The sequence below is a fragment of the Perissodus microlepis genome, chromosome 1, assembly GCF_051167445.1.
Source record: "Perissodus microlepis isolate ML-2025 ecotype Zambia chromosome 1, ASM5116744v1, whole genome shotgun sequence".
Lineage (NCBI taxonomy): Eukaryota > Metazoa > Chordata > Actinopteri > Cichliformes > Cichlidae > Perissodus > Perissodus microlepis.
In genome coordinates this window covers 37,627,319-37,647,519 of record NC_140461.1, presented here as the reverse complement: position 1 = coordinate 37,647,519, position 20,201 = coordinate 37,627,319, and the positions used below count along the sequence as shown (strand labels likewise).

General features: G+C 39.4%; 1 protein-coding gene across 10 annotated transcripts in view; it reads left to right on the top strand.

Annotated features, from left to right (window-relative positions):
- ppfia1 (PTPRF interacting protein alpha 1) overlaps positions 1-20,201 on the top strand; it is a 45,602-nt gene that overhangs the window by 4,790 nt on the left and 20,611 nt on the right. For all 10 annotated transcript variants that reach the window (XM_084921798.1, XM_084921485.1, XM_084921879.1 and 7 more), the window contains exons 3-7: positions 14,278-14,379; positions 14,753-14,917; positions 15,031-15,105; positions 18,951-19,052; positions 19,693-19,926. In XM_084921798.1, coding sequence (XP_084777924.1) covers positions 14,278-14,379; positions 14,753-14,917; positions 15,031-15,105; positions 18,951-19,052; positions 19,693-19,926 — 678 coding nt within the window. The remainder of the gene's footprint in view (positions 1-14,277; positions 14,380-14,752; positions 14,918-15,030; positions 15,106-18,950; positions 19,053-19,692; positions 19,927-20,201) is intronic.

Genomic DNA, 20,201 nt, shown 5'->3' with positions numbered 1-20,201 from the left:
TGGGGTAGTGTCGTCCATCCGCGGGGCGGAAATTAAGGTTGGGCGACTGGACGAATATATTGACTATCGACGATAGGCTGAGCCTCTCACAGATTGTTTTTACCGAGCGATTTATCTGTTTATTTGCCCATCAGTAAGTTTTGTAATAATGTTGGTTGAAGCTTAAAAAAAAGCAGTCAGCGGGAAAAAACATAATAGCGCTGTTTTATTGCCTATGTTCAGAAAAAAACAAAAACATTTTATTTTAATTAAAAAACCCGCAATGGTAGGGAGGGAAACAAAGAGAAACTGGCTTCTTTTTTCCACTATAACCGTGTTTTTAGGCTGTTCCAAACAAGAAATGCAAAATTAAACAAGAAGTAAGTTAAACATCAAAATGTTTCTTCCACTGAACATTAAAAAAAATCTCAGACGTAATGTTAAGTCTTTTGTGCGATTTGGCGCATCTCAAATAAATGAATGAGTAATCCAAAAAGTAGCTATATTAATACTGAAACAAACAAGAAGAGAAGGTAAAATATTCCCTCCAAACAAAACTTATAAAATCAAAATGTGCAAATCAGTCGTTGCATGATTACATTGCTCTGCCCTTCAAAAAGTCACCTGCGCAAATATATCGCCTATCGTCGTTTGTTGGACTGACAAATGTCGGTTGAATGTTGGGCAGTGTGGACGTCCAAATTTGTGAACATGAGAACGAGGCGACGTAGGATTGTGATACCACAGGTGCATCTACTAAAAGTCTCAAACAAGTTTGAATCTCAGTGACCTCGACCTCAAGGTCAGAGGTAAAGTTTTCTGAAAATCTTGTGAACACATTTTCAAATGTATACCATAGGTGTGTTTGCTAGGAGGCTGAGGGGTAGCACTGGCATCCACCAGTATTTTGAAATTATGATTTTGTCTATTAAGGGGAAGAAACCTAGCCAAACGTTTCCAAAAAGATGACCTTAATTTCCCTAACCACACTCAGGCCTGATTACACCCAGACTACAAGCTACTGTTAGTAACAGACTGATGAACCTGCCCAGGGTGTAGCCCAACTCTCGCCCTATGGTAGCTGGAATAAGCTCCAGCCCCAGGCTACTCTGATAAGGATAAGCGGGAGAAAATGGATGGATGGTTAAAAAAAGAAATAATGTTTTCACTTAGCACATGTCAAATTTTGTCCTTATTGTTAGGCTTCATCCATCTCTTTGAAATCATAATACCCATGGTGATATTGTGCTTCCTGTTTTTAAAAGACCAGTGACCAAATTTTCTGTTCTGGTCAGTGCTACAAAGGCATGAATTGAGAGTGCTCAGTAGTAAGACACAGAGACAAAGGCTGGCTTGTTACACATAGTGACAAGAAAGTGACAGAGTGCAAGTGTTGCTTTTGGCCAAATGTGAGCTGAATTAATAGATTAAAAGGAAACGGACACGAATGGAGAAGAGTGCTTTTTTATGTAGTTTAGTTTTAAAGGCCAGTTGCTTTATTCTTAAAGCTTTACCAGCCTATTTATATTAATTATCTAGAATGGTTTTTTGTTGTTGTTGTTTTAAATGGATATTTCTTTACATACATGTATACATTTGGTATGTTTTGTAGGTTTTTGTAGGCAATACTGGTTTCAAATTCCTCTACATTTAAATGGATTCAAATATTTGATTCCATAAAATGTTTTTTCTTTTTCAGCCATTTCTCAGTGTGCTTAAGATCATTTTCCTGTTGAAAGGTCCAACTCTGGTTAATATTCAACTGTTGAATAGATGGCTTCTTTTTTGCTCCACATTCTTAAACTCTTTCATGCGATTCTTCTGTAGGTTGCAGAGGTGGTTTGTTGTGCTGGTGCCCAGTTTGCAGGATCATTTGGACAGTAGTTTTCTGGTCCATATCAGACTTTGTTACAGAGGTGTAGCTCGTCATTTTGGAGCAAATGCCTCAAGTTGTTTTAGCTGGTCCTTCTGGGTTGCCATGGTGACTACTGCAAATAGCAATGAAAGAATATTTCAATAAGAAGTGTATTTTGCGCAGCACGAAATAAGCAATAGACTACAATATAATTTGATAGACATTTTAATATTGTCATTCCTTATGTTTTGTGATATTGGACAACCCTAAAGGAATTTATTATAAACATTTGGTTTATGCTCCATTTTTAGTGTTTTTTAAATGTGTTAAGAAGATTTTAAATGAGATGCACTTCTCTACAGCGTCATGTGAGTAAACCTGTTCTTTAGCTCATCTTTTTGTTTAAATCTATTTGCAAACACATGGAATGTGTAAATTTAATAAAATGACTTTTCACCCATGGTGTTCACTAGGGCTGAACTGATTCCTTGAGGAATTCAATTGTAGAAAATTGTTGACACAAATTTTTTTGCTTCGTTTTAAACAAGTCTCTGCAACGCGTCACTGTTACCATGGACACTCAAGAGTTTCACCCTCGTTTATGACACAGAACTGTAATAGAAAGGTACTTTGGTGCGGTGTGTGAATAAAAAATTTTGGGAGCATTAACTGACGCAGCCCCAGTTTTTCAACAAAAAGATTGATAATACGTCAGCATCAGTGAAGATAAACGCTGGCTTGGAAACCCTCCAATGTGGCTGAATTACAACAGTTCTGCAAAGATGAGTGGGCCAAAATTCCTCCACAGCGCTATAAAAGACCCATTGCTAGTTATCGCAAATGCTTGATTGCTGTTGTTGCTACCAAGGCTTGTTGTTGCTTTTTATTTCAAGGCTTACCTAACATTTTTCAGATTGAAAGTAAAATACAAGCAATCACGGTACGCTTAAACTCGCAGAAACAAACACGTACAAATGAAAACACACCAAACCTGCATCATCCAGGAGATAAAATACTGTCCCAAAGTATTGAGTGTTTGTATATATTTGCATTTAAGAAAATAATTTCTTTAAAAAAAAGTGAATTTAATATGGCACATAAATACATTCAAATGTTGTTGTTTTTTTTGTTTTTTCTCATCGTTTTAACAGACGTTGTCTGCAGTTAAACTTTAAAGCATTGCAGTTTTGAAAAAGGAAACCAATGAGCAGTTCATTTAGAAAAACCTGGGTATTTTTCCCTTCTTTTGAATATTTTATTACGGTTTATTAATAAATCACACAAAAAAGAAAGAAATGGATGGTACCTTTATAACTGAGCAGACAGCACTTTATTTTGTTATTAATCATTCCAGCCCCTGTATTTCAAAAAGCCAGAACAACTGCAGTATCTACACCTATTGCACACAAGTATTGTTTAAGTGCTTTTCCAAACTGCTGCTAGCACTTCTATTCTATAGATCTAGTTCATTTTGTAGTTCTCCTGTGAAGAATGTATAGCTGAGTCTTTTCCTATAGACCTGCTGAAGCAACAACTGAGCAATTGCTGACATCAATAATAGGTGCCATAGCAATTTTTTGGAAAAAGCCATAAAATGGTGCAGTGCAGCTAGGGCTGCACGATTTTGCATAAAATGAGAATCACGATTTTTTGGCTTAGAATTGAGATCACGATTCTCTCACGATTTTCTTTTCCAATATAAATATTTATTGCACTTATTAACTGCACATCAACTTCGTAACAGTTGAGACTGAACATAAAAACAATAAATAAACATAAAAACAACAAATGTCTCACGTTTTGTGGTTGCTGCAAAATGTTGTACTGCTTGAAATTCCGTCTCCACCGTTGCTCGACACTGCGTGTATAGAGCAGGTAGTGCAACAATAGAAAAATAGTTGCGGGACGGCACCGTGTAGCGTTTGTCTAGGATGTTGATCATTTTCCTAAATCCCTCGTTTTGCACAGTGTTGATGGAGCCATATCTTTGGTCAGGTGATAAGTAATAGCCTCCGTAATTTCTTTGTGCCTGCGGAAGTTCGACGTGTATAGGGAAGCGCTGCATAAGGTTCCCGTTATTGATGTTTGAGTGGTTGACCCGGGACGGATTTTCTCCTGTCACTTTCTTGTCATCCCTGACGTGCTCTCCGTTGTTTTTTCCCTGCTAATTTTAGCATCACACGGCACAGCTTCTGTATCACGTGGTATAAGGCTCCGCCCTTGTCATTTGTTGAGCAGGAAGAGTGAGCGCTTGTTTTCATGCAGATTACGCCCCAGATCAAAATGCGGTACAATCGTTGTCTTTTTTTTTTTTTTTTTTTTAAATCGTTGTCATTTGGAAATGAGATCGCACATAAGTATGAATCGAGATCGCGATTTTCTAACGATTAATCGTGCAGCCCTAAGTGCAGCACCAGTACATGTAATTTTGGCAATTGGGTGGGCAGTGGAAGCATTTAAAAAAACAGACAAAAAAAAAATTCACTTAAAATGCATTAGAAGGAAGCAGGAAAATATTGCACATTTAAATAATGCATTCACAATTTTATTAATATACCCTTATTAAATAAATCTATAATTGTTCAAGAATCTTTGCATGCACTTGTACCACAAATGTAACATAAAAGAAGAGTAAAAGTGAAAATTTTCTCCTTCTTTTAATCAATTGAGTTCTTCTCTATTGATGTGGGTTTTTTTGTCTGTTTGTTTTGTTTCGTTTTTTGGTAGCAGGCTTAGCAACTCTGTACAGAGCTATTGTGGTGTCTAATTAGGTTTGATGGTGGGTCCCCATTTAGGAGAACAGATGCCCGGTGCACAGTGTCACATTTCAGCACCTATAAGCTTTTAAGAGCAGCTAAAGTCATTATGTAGAAGGCAGGCCTGTTCTGATCAGTCTCAAGAGCATCAGTCTGCTGACTGTACAGAAAAAAAATGTAGCAATTATTGTCATGCACTGTGGGCTCTTAAAAAGTGTAAGGTTGTTATGAAAGTTTAAAATGAGTACCTGTGTGTAGCTTAGAATAGCTGCAGTTAGACTGTCTTTTTGTTGTATAAAACAGCCTCTAGGGACGATAGAAGGCTTCACAATTTAGACATGGCCTTGTCTCCATGCTTTGTCCAGTTGAAGAGAGCAATAAAAAAAAAACATGGGCTGTCTCCAAGTACTAGACAGAGACGATAGCGGTTCCTATCATAGCCTATACAAGAATACACCACATTTGAAGACACAAATCAAATAGTTTAAGCTAGTTTTTAACAATTCATGTCAGCCTCGAAAGTGTACTGTTATTGTATGAAACATGGCATCGGCGGATGGGAGCAGGTGAAAGGTTGATTTTCTACATGTTAAAGCTAGTTGAACAGGTGGTCTGATAAACTGTTTTTGTCCTTTAATGCAAATGTTTTGATTGTGCTGAAAATAACAGGAGTCATTGTTATTACGTTATCTTTTCACTTTACATTGACTATCTCCAACATGGGGTCTCTTATTTCTTGTCTGGTGTATATTTGTTAGCCTTAAATAGAGCACTGGCTGCAGCTTACCACAGACTGTTAGTTCACTTGCCCCTACAATTTACACAAATCTATTTTATTTGTTTCTAATGGAAGTACTGACCTCCTCCAAGAGCAAAAAGTTAACAAGTGTGATAGATAACATAATTACATGGCATGATGGCGCCTGTGTTTGGCTTCGCCGCTGCCGGGTGTAGTTGGTCTCGCTCTATTGTTGTGTTTTTTCTTTCTACTCTGCTGTTTTTTAACTGTTTTAATGATGTACTGGCTGCCTTGGTTTACGATCGTCTGACGCTGTTATCCATCCGTTCGTCAATGACGGCCAAAGATGTTTTTTCTTCTTCCTTTTGTGGGACTTTCCATTCTCCACACTTTCCCCCGCACTCCTTTGGTACCTCCCACCCTCTGCCTGTGACTGGATCTTCGGCCAGCGTTTTCGGCGTTCCCCGTAGACTACGGAGAAGAAGAGGAAAGAGATCGGGCATCCAGGTGAAGTTTAGGCTCCTCTGGCGGCGGGGGCTGATTGGAAAGCGATGTCGGGCGTTTTCTGTTGCCTACGCACATGACAGCTATACGGAGACAAATCTGTCTCCCAAGGCCCTACTTGGATATAGGGGGCCCGGCTCTCCGAGGCCGTGTTGTCTCAGAAGGGTTTATCCAGACTCTCCTGCCGACTGGCCTTTCATCCCCTCGGTGAGTGGAATATATGAACGTGAAGGCTCTGATCCCGAGAATTTACGCCCTTTAATTCGAGAAACTCGAGCTTCTTCCAACAACAATGTTTTCACCCCGCTGTCTATGGCGCTCTTTAATGCCCGATCTTTGACGAATAAATCGTTTGTGCTTAACGATTTTATTGTTTCTAAAAATCTGGACTTCCTGTTCTTGACTGAGACCTGGCAACGGGGTTCGGATTATTCGTCTACTATTGAAATGTGCCCAAATGGCTTCTCTGTCATTTGCCAGCCTCGAGGATCTGGTCGTGGAGGAGGCCTCGCGGTGGCATTTCGGAGCCGGTTTAACTGCCGTTCAGTGAAAGTTGGACACTTTCTGTCTTTTGAACTGCAGCTTATCAAAATCGGAAAGAAGGATCCTTTTTACTGTGCGTTGGTTTATCGCCCTCCTGGCCCAAACAGCTCGTTTTTAGCTGAGTTTAGTGATTTTTTGTCCTCTACTATGAGGTTGTCTAAATTGCTTCTTGTGGGAGATTTTAATATACATGTTGATGATCAGTCCGACCTCTTTGCTAAGGGTTTTACCAGCATCATGGACTCTTTTCATTTTATCCAACATGTATCTGGCCCCACACATAACAAAGGCCATACACTGGACCTTGTTTTTTCTTTGGGTCTGAATATTGATTATATTTGTTCTAAGGACATTTTTATTTCTGACCATTATTGTGTCTTTTTTAATATGTCTTTTTATGAGCCTATGTCTCCTGTTCATCGGACAGTTATTTCCCGCACCTTAAACTCCTCCTCAGCACAGAAGTTCTCTGATGCTTTTAATTTAACATTATCCCCACAAAACGATGTTGATTTTTCTATAGATCTATTCAATTATCATTGTCTTTCGATCTTAGATGAAATCTGTCCGATTAAAATGAGACCTGTGCCTGTTTCCAAGTCTGTACCCTGGTTAAATGACAACATTCGTCTAATAAAACGTAATTGTCGTAAAGCTGAGCGGTTATGGAGGAAAACCCACTTAAATGTTCATCTCCTTTATTTAAAGGATCTTTTAGCCTCCTTTAACAATGCTATTAGAGTTGCGAGGGCTGCTTACTTTTCTCAGTTGGTTGCAAAGAGCAGAGGTAATCCTAAAGTTTTATTTGATACTATTACTAATATTATTACTCCTGCTCCACCTGCTGCCATTATTTCTTCTGTTGAAGATTGTGAAACTTTTCTTGCTTTCTTTTTAGAAAAAATTAGCAACATAAGGAAAAACTTGTCTTTTTCAGCGTCTGCGCTGTCAGTTCCCACTCCAGCTCGGCCTGTTGTTTTAGAAGGTTTTTCACCTGTTTCACTACCAGAGCTGGGAAAAATAGTTAGTGCAACAAAACGATCCTCTTGCTCTCTTGATTTCTTACCTGCATCATTATTCAAAAATGTCTTTTACTCTACTGGTCACTGTATTCTTACTATAATTAATACCTCTTTGGCCTCGGGCATAGTCCCTGCCTATTTTAAAACTGCTGTTATACATCCCTTGTTAAAAAAGCCTATGCTGGACCCATCTCTCACTAGCAATTATAGACCGATCTCAAAAATTCCGTTAATTGCTAAGATTCTAGAGAAGATCGTGGCTAAGCAGCTTACAGCAGTTTTAGATAAATATAGTATTTTCGACAAATTTCAATCTGGCTTTCGTAAAGTTCATTCCACTGAAACAGCCCTCTTAGAGTTTCTAATGACATTTTGTTACAAAGCGATGCAGGTAAATGTTCTGTTCTCTTAATGTTGGATCTTACGTCGGCCTTTGATACTGTTGACCACCATATTTTACTTAACAGGCTGAAATACTGGGTTGGTGTCTCTGGGACTGCATTGAAATGGTTCTCCTCTTATCTCTCTGAACGATATTCTTCTGTGGCAGTTTCTAAGTATAGATCATCTTCTGCGTCCTTGTCTTTTGGTGTGCCACAAGGCTCTGTGCTGGGGCCTTTATTGTTTCTAGTTTATTTACTCCCTCTCCAGCACATTTTGAGCCCTTTTGAGGATATTTGTTACCATTGTTATGCGGACGATATCCAACTCTATATATCTTTTAAACCGGAAGAGGCTTCTAAGCTGCGGCTTTTAAATGTGTGCTTGGAAACCATTAAAGGCTGGATGGCTGAAAACTTCCTCCAACTAAATGAAAATAAAACCGAAGTCCTCTTATGTGCCCCAGATAGACATATACCCAGTATAATAAATGCTCTTGGTCCTCTTTCAACGTTTGTAAAACCATCTGTCAGGAACTTAGGGATTATCCTTGATCCTGCTCTTACGTTAGATAGTCATGTTAAATCTCTTTTTCGGTCTTGCTTTTATCATTTAAGAAATATTTCTAAATTGAGCTCTATAATATCCTATACCGAACTGGAGATTGTTATTCATGCTTTTATCTCATCACGACTGGACTATTGCAATTCCCTGTTTACTTGTTTAAACAAAGGTTCTTTGGAGCGTCTGCAGATCGTTCAGAATGCTGCAGCAAGACTTTTGACGAAAGCTTCTAAATTTTCACATATAACACCGTTGCTTATGCAGTTACATTGGCTTCCTGTTGAATTTAGAGTCCATTTTAAGATTTTGGTTTTAACTTTTAAGGCTCTTCAACAACAAGCACCACCATATATTATTGAACTTTTACAGCCCTATGCCCCTAGTAGGTCTCTGAGGTCGAGTAGTCAGGGCCTACTTGTCACTCAGTATACGAGACTGAAAACTAGGGGTGATAGAGCTTTTGCTACTGTGGCCGCCAGACTGTGGAATTCCCTTCCTCAGGACTTACGATCCGCTGATTCATTGATTACTTTTAAAAAACAGCTAAAAACACATCTTTTTAAAATTGCTTTTTGCTAACTTTGTTTGTATCTTGTTTGTTTTTGTTTTTTTTTTTTTTTATAATCTGTTATATCTTGTGAAGCACTTTGTGATTTCTATCTAGAAATGTGCTATATAAATAAAATTTTAGTTACTTACTTACTTACTTACATCTTGCTGGTGACTTAAAGGAGTGATGTATTCTAGCTACATAAACATTTGATGGGTAAATTATATCTAGGAGTGAACTGTTAAATGTATTGGAGGAGCGGACCTATACTGAGATTTAAGTTTGGTGGAGTGATCATCTTTGGATACCTCATGGTAGCAACACTGGTTGTCTAGGTTCTTATTTGTGCTGACCCGTTTGCAACTGGTACCAGTTTAAAACAATCCTCAGTGCCCAGCCCGACTTGCAACTTGCATTGTCATTATACTTTAGGCACCCGATGTACTATTTCTTATATAGTACCCTTTTGTTCTACTTGAGCGCTCGAAGCGCTTTATACGGCATGTCTTATTGACCCATTCGTTCATTCACCCCCCAGTTTTCATTTCACAAAATGAAGCACGCGGCTTGATGTATTACGTTATCATCACATTTGCTAACCTGTTGCTCTTGGAACATGGCTGCATTTCCTATGGTTTGTCAAAATTATGTGCAAGGTTAAACTTGTCCACTGTCAATGCCTCTCATGTATATGCTAATACAATTTTTATTAGTGTAGTACTGACTGTAGCTAAAAATGATTGAAAAGTGACATTTATTTTAAATTTTAAAACATGCTGGTTCTATAGTTGCTAGGGTTATTCACCTGCATTGAGAGATGTACGACAATAACATTTAGTTGACTGCAGTCGTGAATCTATTGACCTCTAGTGGTGAAATTTTACACAAAGTAACATTAAAGACCAGAAATAGTGCTATCCAAATGCTCGATTCTGTACAGTCAGTGTATAAAAACAATTTTCTGTCACCAAACAGAAAATCCTCATGTCATTGGACAGAAGCAATGCTTCACTAACCAATGTTGGAGCACAAAGTTATACAGCTTCCTTCAGGATTCTTTGCAGCAGCCATGTTAACAGCTGAGGTGAACAGCAGTCTGACAGGTCCGGGATACTGCAGTTGAGTTTTACTGACTTTTTAAATAAAAATTTAAATTTCCTATTTAGTGTGTTTATTATTTACTTATGTTAACATGTAGTGTGTACAAAAATGGTTTCCTACACCGTTGTAGAAACTTGCTGGCTTGCAGTTGCAATGCCCTCACTTTTGGCTATGTATTATACGCGTGTCTGCTTTGTCAACAAGCTGTGGACGGTCAGCTAGGACACTTGTACTTGACTTGACACGAAGGGCCTTTGCTAACTGGTGGGACTGCCATTATGACAGCTAGGCAGTCCGCCTAAGTGAAGTCTGTGTGTGGGGAAACACTACCAAGGTGTTATGGTACTATTTTCAGTGGCAGGTTATTGCAGTATCATTCTAGTATAGCATGAAACACAGTGCCTACAAAATTCCTGTTTGCTTTATCATGTGTTCTGTCACATAGTGTGCTGTGCATTCTTGTCTTTGGTATTGACATAACTGTGTCTCACTGTTTCCTGATCTTCTTCCTTTGTGCAGTGATGCCAGAGCTACATTCGCAGTTAGAGAGCATGAACACTGAGAAATTAAAAGATTTAATGTTAAAAATATACTTTATATTCTCCAAGTTGACACCTTGGACACATTTTGGTCCGCTATAATGTTTTTTTAGTATCTTGAATTTTATGTCACTAAGCCACACAAAAAGAATATTTACTATATACTGTTGGTGGAATTTTTCTGTGGGAGAGCTTATTAAGAATAATGAAATACTAAATGAAACAGACAATCCAAATAAAAGGGATAAACATAAATGCATAATGTTAATGCTGAAAATTATGTTTTGTTTTTCTTAAGAAAAACATTTGTTTCTCAAATCATTTTTTAAATATCTGTGTCTGAATCAACCAAATCTTTAATTGTATTATAATACAAACATGTTGCGGCCTCTGGCCTCAGGTGGCCCCGCCTTCCTCTATGGAAATCAAAGTGTTCCAGGACTCACGGGGGATTGGCTGGCCCGGACCTATGCCCGCCCCAACTTCATGCAGATCAGCGTGTGCCAGACCACTCACACCATTGGCTGCTGCAGGAGCCTTGAGTATGACAGACCAATGACACAGCTGCCTGCAATTACCTGAGAATATAAAAGGCTGAGGATTCTTCATTTGTGGAGGGACTTGTTGATTTGAACAGACTGTGTAGACTGTCCCTCCTGCCTTTTGCCTTTGCCTTTGCCCTGCTGCCATTTGAGCCTTTGTTTTGAGTTGCCTCCTGTGAGATATTTAGAGTAGTAGCGTTCTACTGGTGTTAATAGTGTTACTTGAGTTGTTTGTTATGTTTGTTTAAAATCACTCTATTGCCTAGTGAGTTGTTTCACTAACAGTTTTCAGTTGTGTTAATAAACCCTGTGTTTATCTTTTTATCTAACCCCCTGGTCTCTGGGCTCATTTATGTTACGTCCGCTGTCGCCTAGCTGAGCCGGGTCGTAACAAAACATGACTCTTTCTCACGATGGCGTTTAAGTGGAGAGTGTGGTGCAGAGCAATGTTCCCTCTAAGCTGAGCGCGTGAGCAATCGCGCACTGCTCACATGGTCTCCCCACACAGAAATTCTGCGCTGCGCACAAAAAAAAATCCAGTCTGAATTGGAATTAAAGTAAATACATGTATTTATTTTATTTTGCTGATTTTCTGTGCGCGGAGACTGTGTTAGCAGTGCGCGATTGCTCACGTGCTCAGCTTAGACGGAACAGTGGTGCAGAGTATGGTTTTCCCTGAAAAGCTTGTGTTAGGTACACTATTTCTAAATTGAAGAACATGCACCATGCTTAAACCTGAGTATATTTATATTTATCGTCAAGCCTGTTTGGGGACATCCCTGCCCCTTCAAGCGCATGCATGGAAAGCCTAACACAGGAAGGGCTCACATCCCTGCCCACATGCATAAATGGCCAGCCAAAATACAGGAAGCAACAAAAACACCTTGGAGAACAGAGAACACATTAGTGACAGTAGACATGACATTGGTGAGAAATGGCATGAATAGCAAAAATGATGAGTTGCAGAGTAATTTGCAGAAGGGGCAAGATAAACATCACATTAGATTTGCCAATAGGATGTACGCAAGAGCATCAGAGTCAAAGCTGATCTAGGGTGGTGTTGAAATCAACTGATATACTCAGATTGATGTGCTTGTTGAGAAGCAACATAAAACTTACCCATATACTATTTTTTTTGTTTATTTATTTATATGTGTGTGTTTTAAAGGTTCCAGCCTAGGTCAGATTTTTTGTTTTGTTGCATGATAGGTTCAGGCTCCCTGTAGCTTAGTGAGTTACACTGTGACTCTGTCAGTCTGTCATGTATCAGAGTCAATATGTTGTTTATTTATTTATGTTGTGTATAAATGAGTTAAAGAATGTTATGGGTAAGGGGTAATACATGATAAATTAAGACATAGGTTATAAGCAACATTGATATTTCTCTAACTTCAGCCTCTGCTGTGGAATGTAGGAAATAAGCAACTCTGTAATTACCCCAGAGCCTGCCTTTCAGTCTCTTATTGGCCAGCAGAAAGTGAAGACCCTGGTTCTAGCCAATAGGAAACTAACCCTTTGAGCAAAATCTGTGCCAAGTGCTGGAAAAGCTCAGAGGCTGGAATGAAGGGAAGGGAGAATAGTTGTGGTAGTGACTGAAAAGAACCATCAGTTCCAGCAGCCCTCCTACCCCCCACCCCCCACCTTCCTACCCTCAGAAGCATTGCAAGAAGGTCTTACTACTCAGGGTGCTTGTGCTACAGGGCAAAAAATCAGGATGGCAAATTCTTTAGCGGTCCAACCATGCATGTAATCCTTACAAGCTCTGTGTGTTTGTGTGTATCTGTGGCTGTGTCTGCGTGAGTGGATATTTGTTGGAAGAGAACCACAGAAAGATGGAAGATTAAAAAAAGCTCCATTCTGCATTCTGCAATTACATATACTGAGGCGTTTGACTGTCCATTCATTTTCTTCTCATACCAAAAAGATCTATAAAGGTTAGATACTCTTGTCAGCAGGCAGAGTTTTCTAATAAAACTTTGCCGCAGATTTAAAAAATAAGTGTGAAGCCGTTAAGATAACTTGTGGAAACTAGGGGGTTGCCAGCTGTGGCTCTTTTTAAAGCCGTAAACATGGCTGTCTGCTTGTCGGCACCGGCAAGGAAAGAAAGGAATGCGCTTGGTATGCAGTCATGGCGCTGGCTTCAAAACAAACCGTCATCACAGAAGACAGTGTGTTAAACTGACATCTTAACACTAGCAATGAACAAATACACCAGAGAGGAGCAGTATTAGTTTTAGAGTCTAATGATCTGCTGTGGAACATATACAGTGACATATTAATTTGCTGTAAATGGACAGGATTTGATTAGGTATATAGCATAAATAGATATCTATTACTTACATAGGAATAGTAGTGGTAGAATAGCTAAATTTCTGTCTTGCATATTTCCACAACCATATCCATAATCACATACTGTGTATGCAACCGTTGTATATAGTGTATTATTTTACTTATTTTCTATGTGTTTGTATTTTATTTGTATTTTTTGTATTTTCCTTCTGCTATCTGTACCTGAGCTGAGGTAATGCAAGAATTTCCCTGCCGTGGGATCATTAAAGTCTTATCTCATCTTATATGTGTAGTGTATGGTCCAGGTTGTTACTGGGTCAAATGAACGTGTGTCTGAAATACCGAGGTGATGTCAGTGTTGAAACTAAAAAAAGCTAAGAGATGCTCCGTGCATCTCTTAGAAACTAGCTGCCATTATAAGATGTTGACTACTCTACACATATGAATGTGTTTGTGTTTATACGTGTGTTTGTATATGGGAAGTACAAACACATGGTAATAATTTACCTATATTAACTGTGTTGTACTATTTTGAATATGAAGGTGTTTTTAGTTTGTTTATTCTTAATTATAATATTATTAATCATGCTACTGTATGTGAACATGTTTATGTGCAGTTCTTTGATCCAAGTGATGGGGAGAGTGAGAGAGCAGGTCATGACAGACTGCGTATTATCAGATTATGATGTGTAGCATAAAAACATCAATAAAAAGAAGTTGATCTAAAAACCTCCACCTACTTTTAGAAAATGAATGAAATTGCTGCGGCGACACTTTATTTTACCCATGATCAAAGTTTTAACTTTGAATGTGCAATTTCCCTCCTTCCCTGCCACCAATGTTTTTTCCCAAGCTCCCCCCCCCCTCGTAAGTAGTTGTTACATGTTACTGAATTTATCCATTCCTATTTTAGGAATTTGCTGCACTAACAAAGGAGCTGAACGTGTGCCGAGAGCAGCTTCTGGAAAAGGAGGAGGAGATTGCAGAACTAAAGGCCGAGAGAAACAACACACGGGTTAGTAGATCGTCCTGCACACACATTCACAGAGGATCAGCTGTCAATAAGAAGCATTTAGTTGGGCCTGCACACTCTACCTGGAAATACTTGTCAGATTTCCGTCTGTTTCTATTATGAGAAAAGATGGTTGTCATGGCACCGACAGAACAGACAGTGTCTGTTGTCACAGCTTAGGGCATTGCAAATTGCTTAGTCATCACAATATTTCAGCTACAAATGATAAAGCACTTTGCAGCAGCAGTTAGTGCTGACTTTTATCTTTCTTATTTTGGCTGGTTTTGCATTTGTTTACTTAAAAGGTTTTTCAGATGCGAGTCGATGATGAGAAATGATTTGGACTTTTTTTTTTTGTAACTGTCTGTGTATCCAGCTCCTGCTAGAACACTTGGAGTGCCTGGTGTCTCGCCATGAGCGCAGTCTGAGGATGACTGTGGTGAAGCGGCAGGCTCAATCTCCAGCAGGCGTCTCAAGTGAAGTGGAGGTCCTCAAAGCCCTGAAGTCACTTTTTGAACACCATAAAGCCCTCGACGAAAAGGTACAATTCTGTTAAACCGTTTTTCTTGCAGTATTGGTGCATGTCGACATGTGAACCATTGTTCATCATTTTTGGAGTTACATGTTGCTTTATGTCCATTTCATATTTTCAAGGTTAGGGAGCGACTTCGTGTTGCTTTGGAACGATGCAGCGCATTGGAGGAACAGCTCACCTTTTCACACAAAGAAGTAAGAAAACACAATATATTAAGAATTACTACAGAGAAGTTTACTTAGGTTTGTTTTGTGTGCGCAGTTTGCATGTTCTCCTCCATGGGTTCTCTCCAGATGCTCTGACTTCCTCCCACAGTCCAAAGACGTGCAGTTACTGGGGTTAGGTTAACTGATCATTCTAAATTGCCCATAGGTGTGAATGGTAGTGGTGAGTTAGAAGGTAAAGTTATGTGTGTTGTATTTAAAATAGAAGTGTTAACTACCCATCTAGTCTACTTTTATCTTTATATTTGGTTTATGCTCTCACTCAACTTGTATTGGGATTCTGCTGCTGCTGCCACCTTAATAGTTTAATAGTTTAATTATTTATATAGCAACGCCCCTGTTGTAGCAATTACAACAGTTGACCAAAGTGCTGTACAAGAATACAACATACCTAATAAAATAACTTAGCGTATTGATAGCAAACACCAAATATGAATTAACAAATAACTCTCATGCTGTATTGAAAGTCAGTAAATAAAAATGCGTTTTAAGATAAGATTTAAAAAGATTGACAGTGGGAGCCTGTCTGATGTATAGGGGTAAATTACTCCACAGCTTAGGTGCTACGACTGCAAATGCTCGATCGCCTCTATGAACCAGCCTCGACCTTGGTACAGCTAAAAGCAAAAGATCACTTGATCTAAGAGATCTAAGGGGGGTATAAGTCTGCAAGAGGTCAGACATATACCCGGGAGCCTGTCCATTCAGGGCTTTGTACGTCAACAATAAAATTTTAAAATTAATTCTGAAGCGGACAGGGAGCCAATGAAGAGAGGCAAGCACTGGGAAAATGTGTTCACATCTTTTAGTACGTGTCTGAAGACAAGCTGCAGCATTCTGGACTAACTGCAGCCTTGCCAGGCCGGTCTGGCTAGGTGCTGGGATAGCCGCTTGGTCCAAAAATTATCACTTCGGTTTTGTTCTCATTGAAGTTAAGGAAGTTAGAGGCCATCCAAGATTTAACTTCACCGAGACACTGAAGTAAGGGTTCTAGTGAGGCAGGACTGTTTCCCTTCAGTTGAAGATAGATCTGAGTATCATCGGCATATGAATGAAAACAAATGTTATATTTTCTAAAAATTAGACCTAGAGGCAGCATATAAATGGAGAACAATATTGGCCCCAGTATAGATCCCTGGGGAACACCACAAGTAAGGGGAGCTGAGGAAGAGATAAAATCACCAAAGCTCACAGAGAAGGTCCTGTCAGACAGGTATGACCTGAACCACTCTAATGGGGTGCCCTTTACGCCACAACGCTCCAACCGTGAGATTAAGTTGCTGTGGTCAACAGTATCGAAGGCAGCGGTCAGATCTAAAAGCAGAAGCACAGCTGAGTCACCTGAGTTGGGATGCCCCAATTCAAACATCAGAAGTTCAAAACTAGAATACGAGTCAGTTAAGAGTTGTTTGCAAGAGAGCTTCTTCCTAAAAACAGCTGCCACTCCACCACCACGCCCAGTCATCCTCGGCACATTAAGATATTCACAGTCAGGCGGTAAAAGTTCAGTAAAACAGCTGGACTCACCGACTCTCTGCCAAGTTTCCGTTAAAAGCATTAAATCCAGTTCCCGATCAGTAAAGAAGTCCTTAAGAATAAAAGTTTTGTTTGCTAGCGATCGAGCATTAACAAGACTTAATCTTAGTGGTACCGGTGGCTCAGCGGCCGATGTGGGTGCCCGACCTATCGGCCGTAGGTTCTGAGGGTTTACTCCACCTGAGCGAAGACGGGGGGGACGCTGGCGCGGGGTTATTGTCGTAAGCCCGACAACAGGTGTCAGGCAAGTGTAAGCCATGTCCAGAGAGTGCCAGTAGTTGACGCGGTCAAATCCAGTCGGGATAGGGTGAGGTATTTTCCGAAATCGTGTCCAGGTAGCCTTCATTCTCACCAATAAGCCACTGCGTTTCCCACGGCGTCTGCGGCGCCCTCTCAGTTGAGGTAGTGCCGGAACACAACGGAGACAAGCTGGAACTCCTGACAGGAGCGGTGGGGAGAAGGTTCCCTGATATCCACGATTGCAATAAAGAGTTTTTAACTGAGGGGATCTTAAAGCCAGCAGCATTTGGCGATCATATACAAGCAGAGAGTTAGCATGTTTTAAAACAAAGTAAAAATAAAACACTAGTACAAACAGAGTCAGACGGCAGGCCGTACACACTGGCGCCATCTTGACACGAGAAGACCATGTTTCAATAGGTTCACACTTCAAATGACAAAGTGTCCTCGCTGACAGCTGATGAAAAGACTCGTTGATTTAGACTTATAAATGCTGCTGCCTGTAAGCTACAAGCATCAGTAAAACATTGCTTAATATTTTTTTATATCAGAATAATAACGTTAATAATTATAGTATCCTGTCTTTATCTGTGCTGCTGAGTCTGAAAAAGAAATTTATATTCAAAGCTCATGTGTATAAGGTACGAAGAATCCGGAGTCTTCTGTGTACTGAATGGGATTAAAATTGACTAAAGGCCCAGAGGATCTCAGGGAGGTGTCCTAGATTTCCTCTCTGCTTCACGCTACAGTGCTACAGTCATCTTTTGTTCCTGGAAGTCAAACTGGGACCACACACATGCCTGCATGCCATTGCACATAAAATCAAACACCTGCCTCATTTGATAAGAAACTTAACTTCCTAAGACAAGACCTTTGAGGCGTTTGTGTGAACATTTAAATATGCACTTGCTTAAAATATGTTACAGGCAGTGTTGGTCAAGTTACTTGAAAAAAGTAATCAGTAACTAATTACTGATTACTTCCCCAAAAAAGTAATCCCGTTACTTTACTGATTACTTATTTTCAAAATTAATTAATTACTTAGTTACTTTTTAAAAACACGATTTACAACCTGAATAGGTGATAAAGTGATAGATCTGTCAACCCAATTCTACTTTTTCTACATAATCCATCATACAAAATGTAATCAAATGGAAAAGTCTCCTTTTTAAAACTTGTTTTATTAGTTTTAATCTTTTAACTTTATGCATCAAGCAAAAATTTAATTATATGCAACATTCTCTGTCTGGAAGAAATTAGTTTAACATTTAAACCTATTTTCTGCACATTCCAGCACATAAAATATATATATTTTTTGTGTTTACACTCAGTCTTTCAAATAGATGCAAGTAAAACACCAGAAAATAAATAAAGTCAAAGACTAGCGGTCCTGTTGCTCTATTTTCACCTGTAAAGCAGGCGGAGGTTTACCCTGGTGCAGGTGTGCCGCAGCGGTCAGTGGAAGAATCCGTGAGTTTCTCTGTGAGTTTCCCATTTCCTCGTAGCTACTCGGTGCTTGCTCGGAAGTTTAGGGTTTTTTTTCGCTGTAAAAAGAAGTTTTCTTCCCACGCACAACGGACACTAATGTTTTTGTCACTTTTTATGGAATCAAACTCAAAGTAAGGTCAGTACTTCCACGCTTTAAACGCTGCACGCTCATACTCTCTCCCGCACTCGATATATGATCCATTGTTGATCTGCACACAGCTGTTGTCACGAACGTCGCACTTGCTTATGTCACTGTCATGAGACATTCTTGCAAAAAAATCACGGTTTTAGTAACGCAGTAACGCAGCGTTCCTACGGGAAAGTAACGGTAATCTAATTACCGTTTTTGCAATAGTAATCCCTTACTTTACTCGTTACTTGAAAAAAGTAATCGGATTACAGTAACGCGTTACTGCCCATCTCTGGTTACAGGATGAAAGGAAGTCTTTAAAGAATTGTGCGCTTTGTTTATTGGTTAACGTTATAGTTGTTTAGTTCAACAAATCAATGAATGACTTGGCAGGGTGCTAACAAACTGGTCTTTTCCTTAGCTGGCTTACCTCAGGGAACAGAACAGTCAGAAGAGAGGGTTGGCCGATGGAACCAGCGAGGTTAACCACAACTCTGAAAACACACCAAGCACTAATGGCAAGGTGAGCTTACTCAACAGCATATAAGAAGTGGCATGTTTGTGAGAACCAAAGGGCAACAAAGTTGCTCATGTTTTACAAATGTCTAGAGGATTAAATAGTTTAATTTGTTGTTATATTGTAATGTATTGTAGTGAACATGATCAGGTAGAATTGTTCTGTTCTTATCACTTTTAAGAATGAGAACAATTACAAGTATACAAGTAATCCTGGGTGTTACAGTTTCAAAATACATGTGTGTTATTTTAATTTTACATTTTCATTCCCTTTAATTGATTAAAATGATGGAATAGAATGTGCTACACTGTGTCATACAAACAAACAAATTACAAAAATTAGAAAGCAGGTAAAAGCGGGTATCCTGCAGTTTTCTCTGTACTTCAATTAATAATCTTTATCAGCTTGTCATTGTCTGAGGACAATCAACTCTCAGGAGTTCAAATCCATTCCAAGTCCTGTCTTGCAGGCAGTGATCATTTGAATTTTCAGTGCAAGATGTTTACATTTTTCTCATCACAAGTCTTTAATTTACTCAAACTTTTTGATTATCAAATAGCCAACAATAACAGCACAACGCTCATCCAGGAAAAAAACCACTATATTCTGTATATACATCTTAAAGCCGATGTCAATCTGCCCACAGCGGTCATCGGACGGTTCGTCGAGCCAGGAAGACGAGTCTGCACCTGGATTCGGTAAGGTTGGCGAGCTCCAGGAGGTAATGGACCGTCAGATGGCCGATTTGGGCCAAATGAAGGAGCGCATGGCTGCTATGGCATCACACATCACTGAGCTGGAGGAGGACCTGGACACAGCCCGAAAGGACCTTATTAAGTCTGAAGACATGAACACAAGACTACAGAGAGACCTCAGAGAGGTAAAGAGGACACGATCTGTTTGTAACGAAGAGATGTATTGAAATATGAGGTTGCGACTTTGTACATGTGTGCATTGTTCACACATATCTGTCAATGTTTTTAGCACAGTTTTTATAGATTTTAACAGCTGAGTGCTTCAAAAGATCCAGTGCTCTATAAACATGATAACATGACATTAAACATTGCACTGCAGGACAGTATAAGCAGCGTTAACATGTTTGCTGCAGAATTCTCCAAAAGGAGTACCAGGATTCTCTTAGTGCCTTGTCTTCTT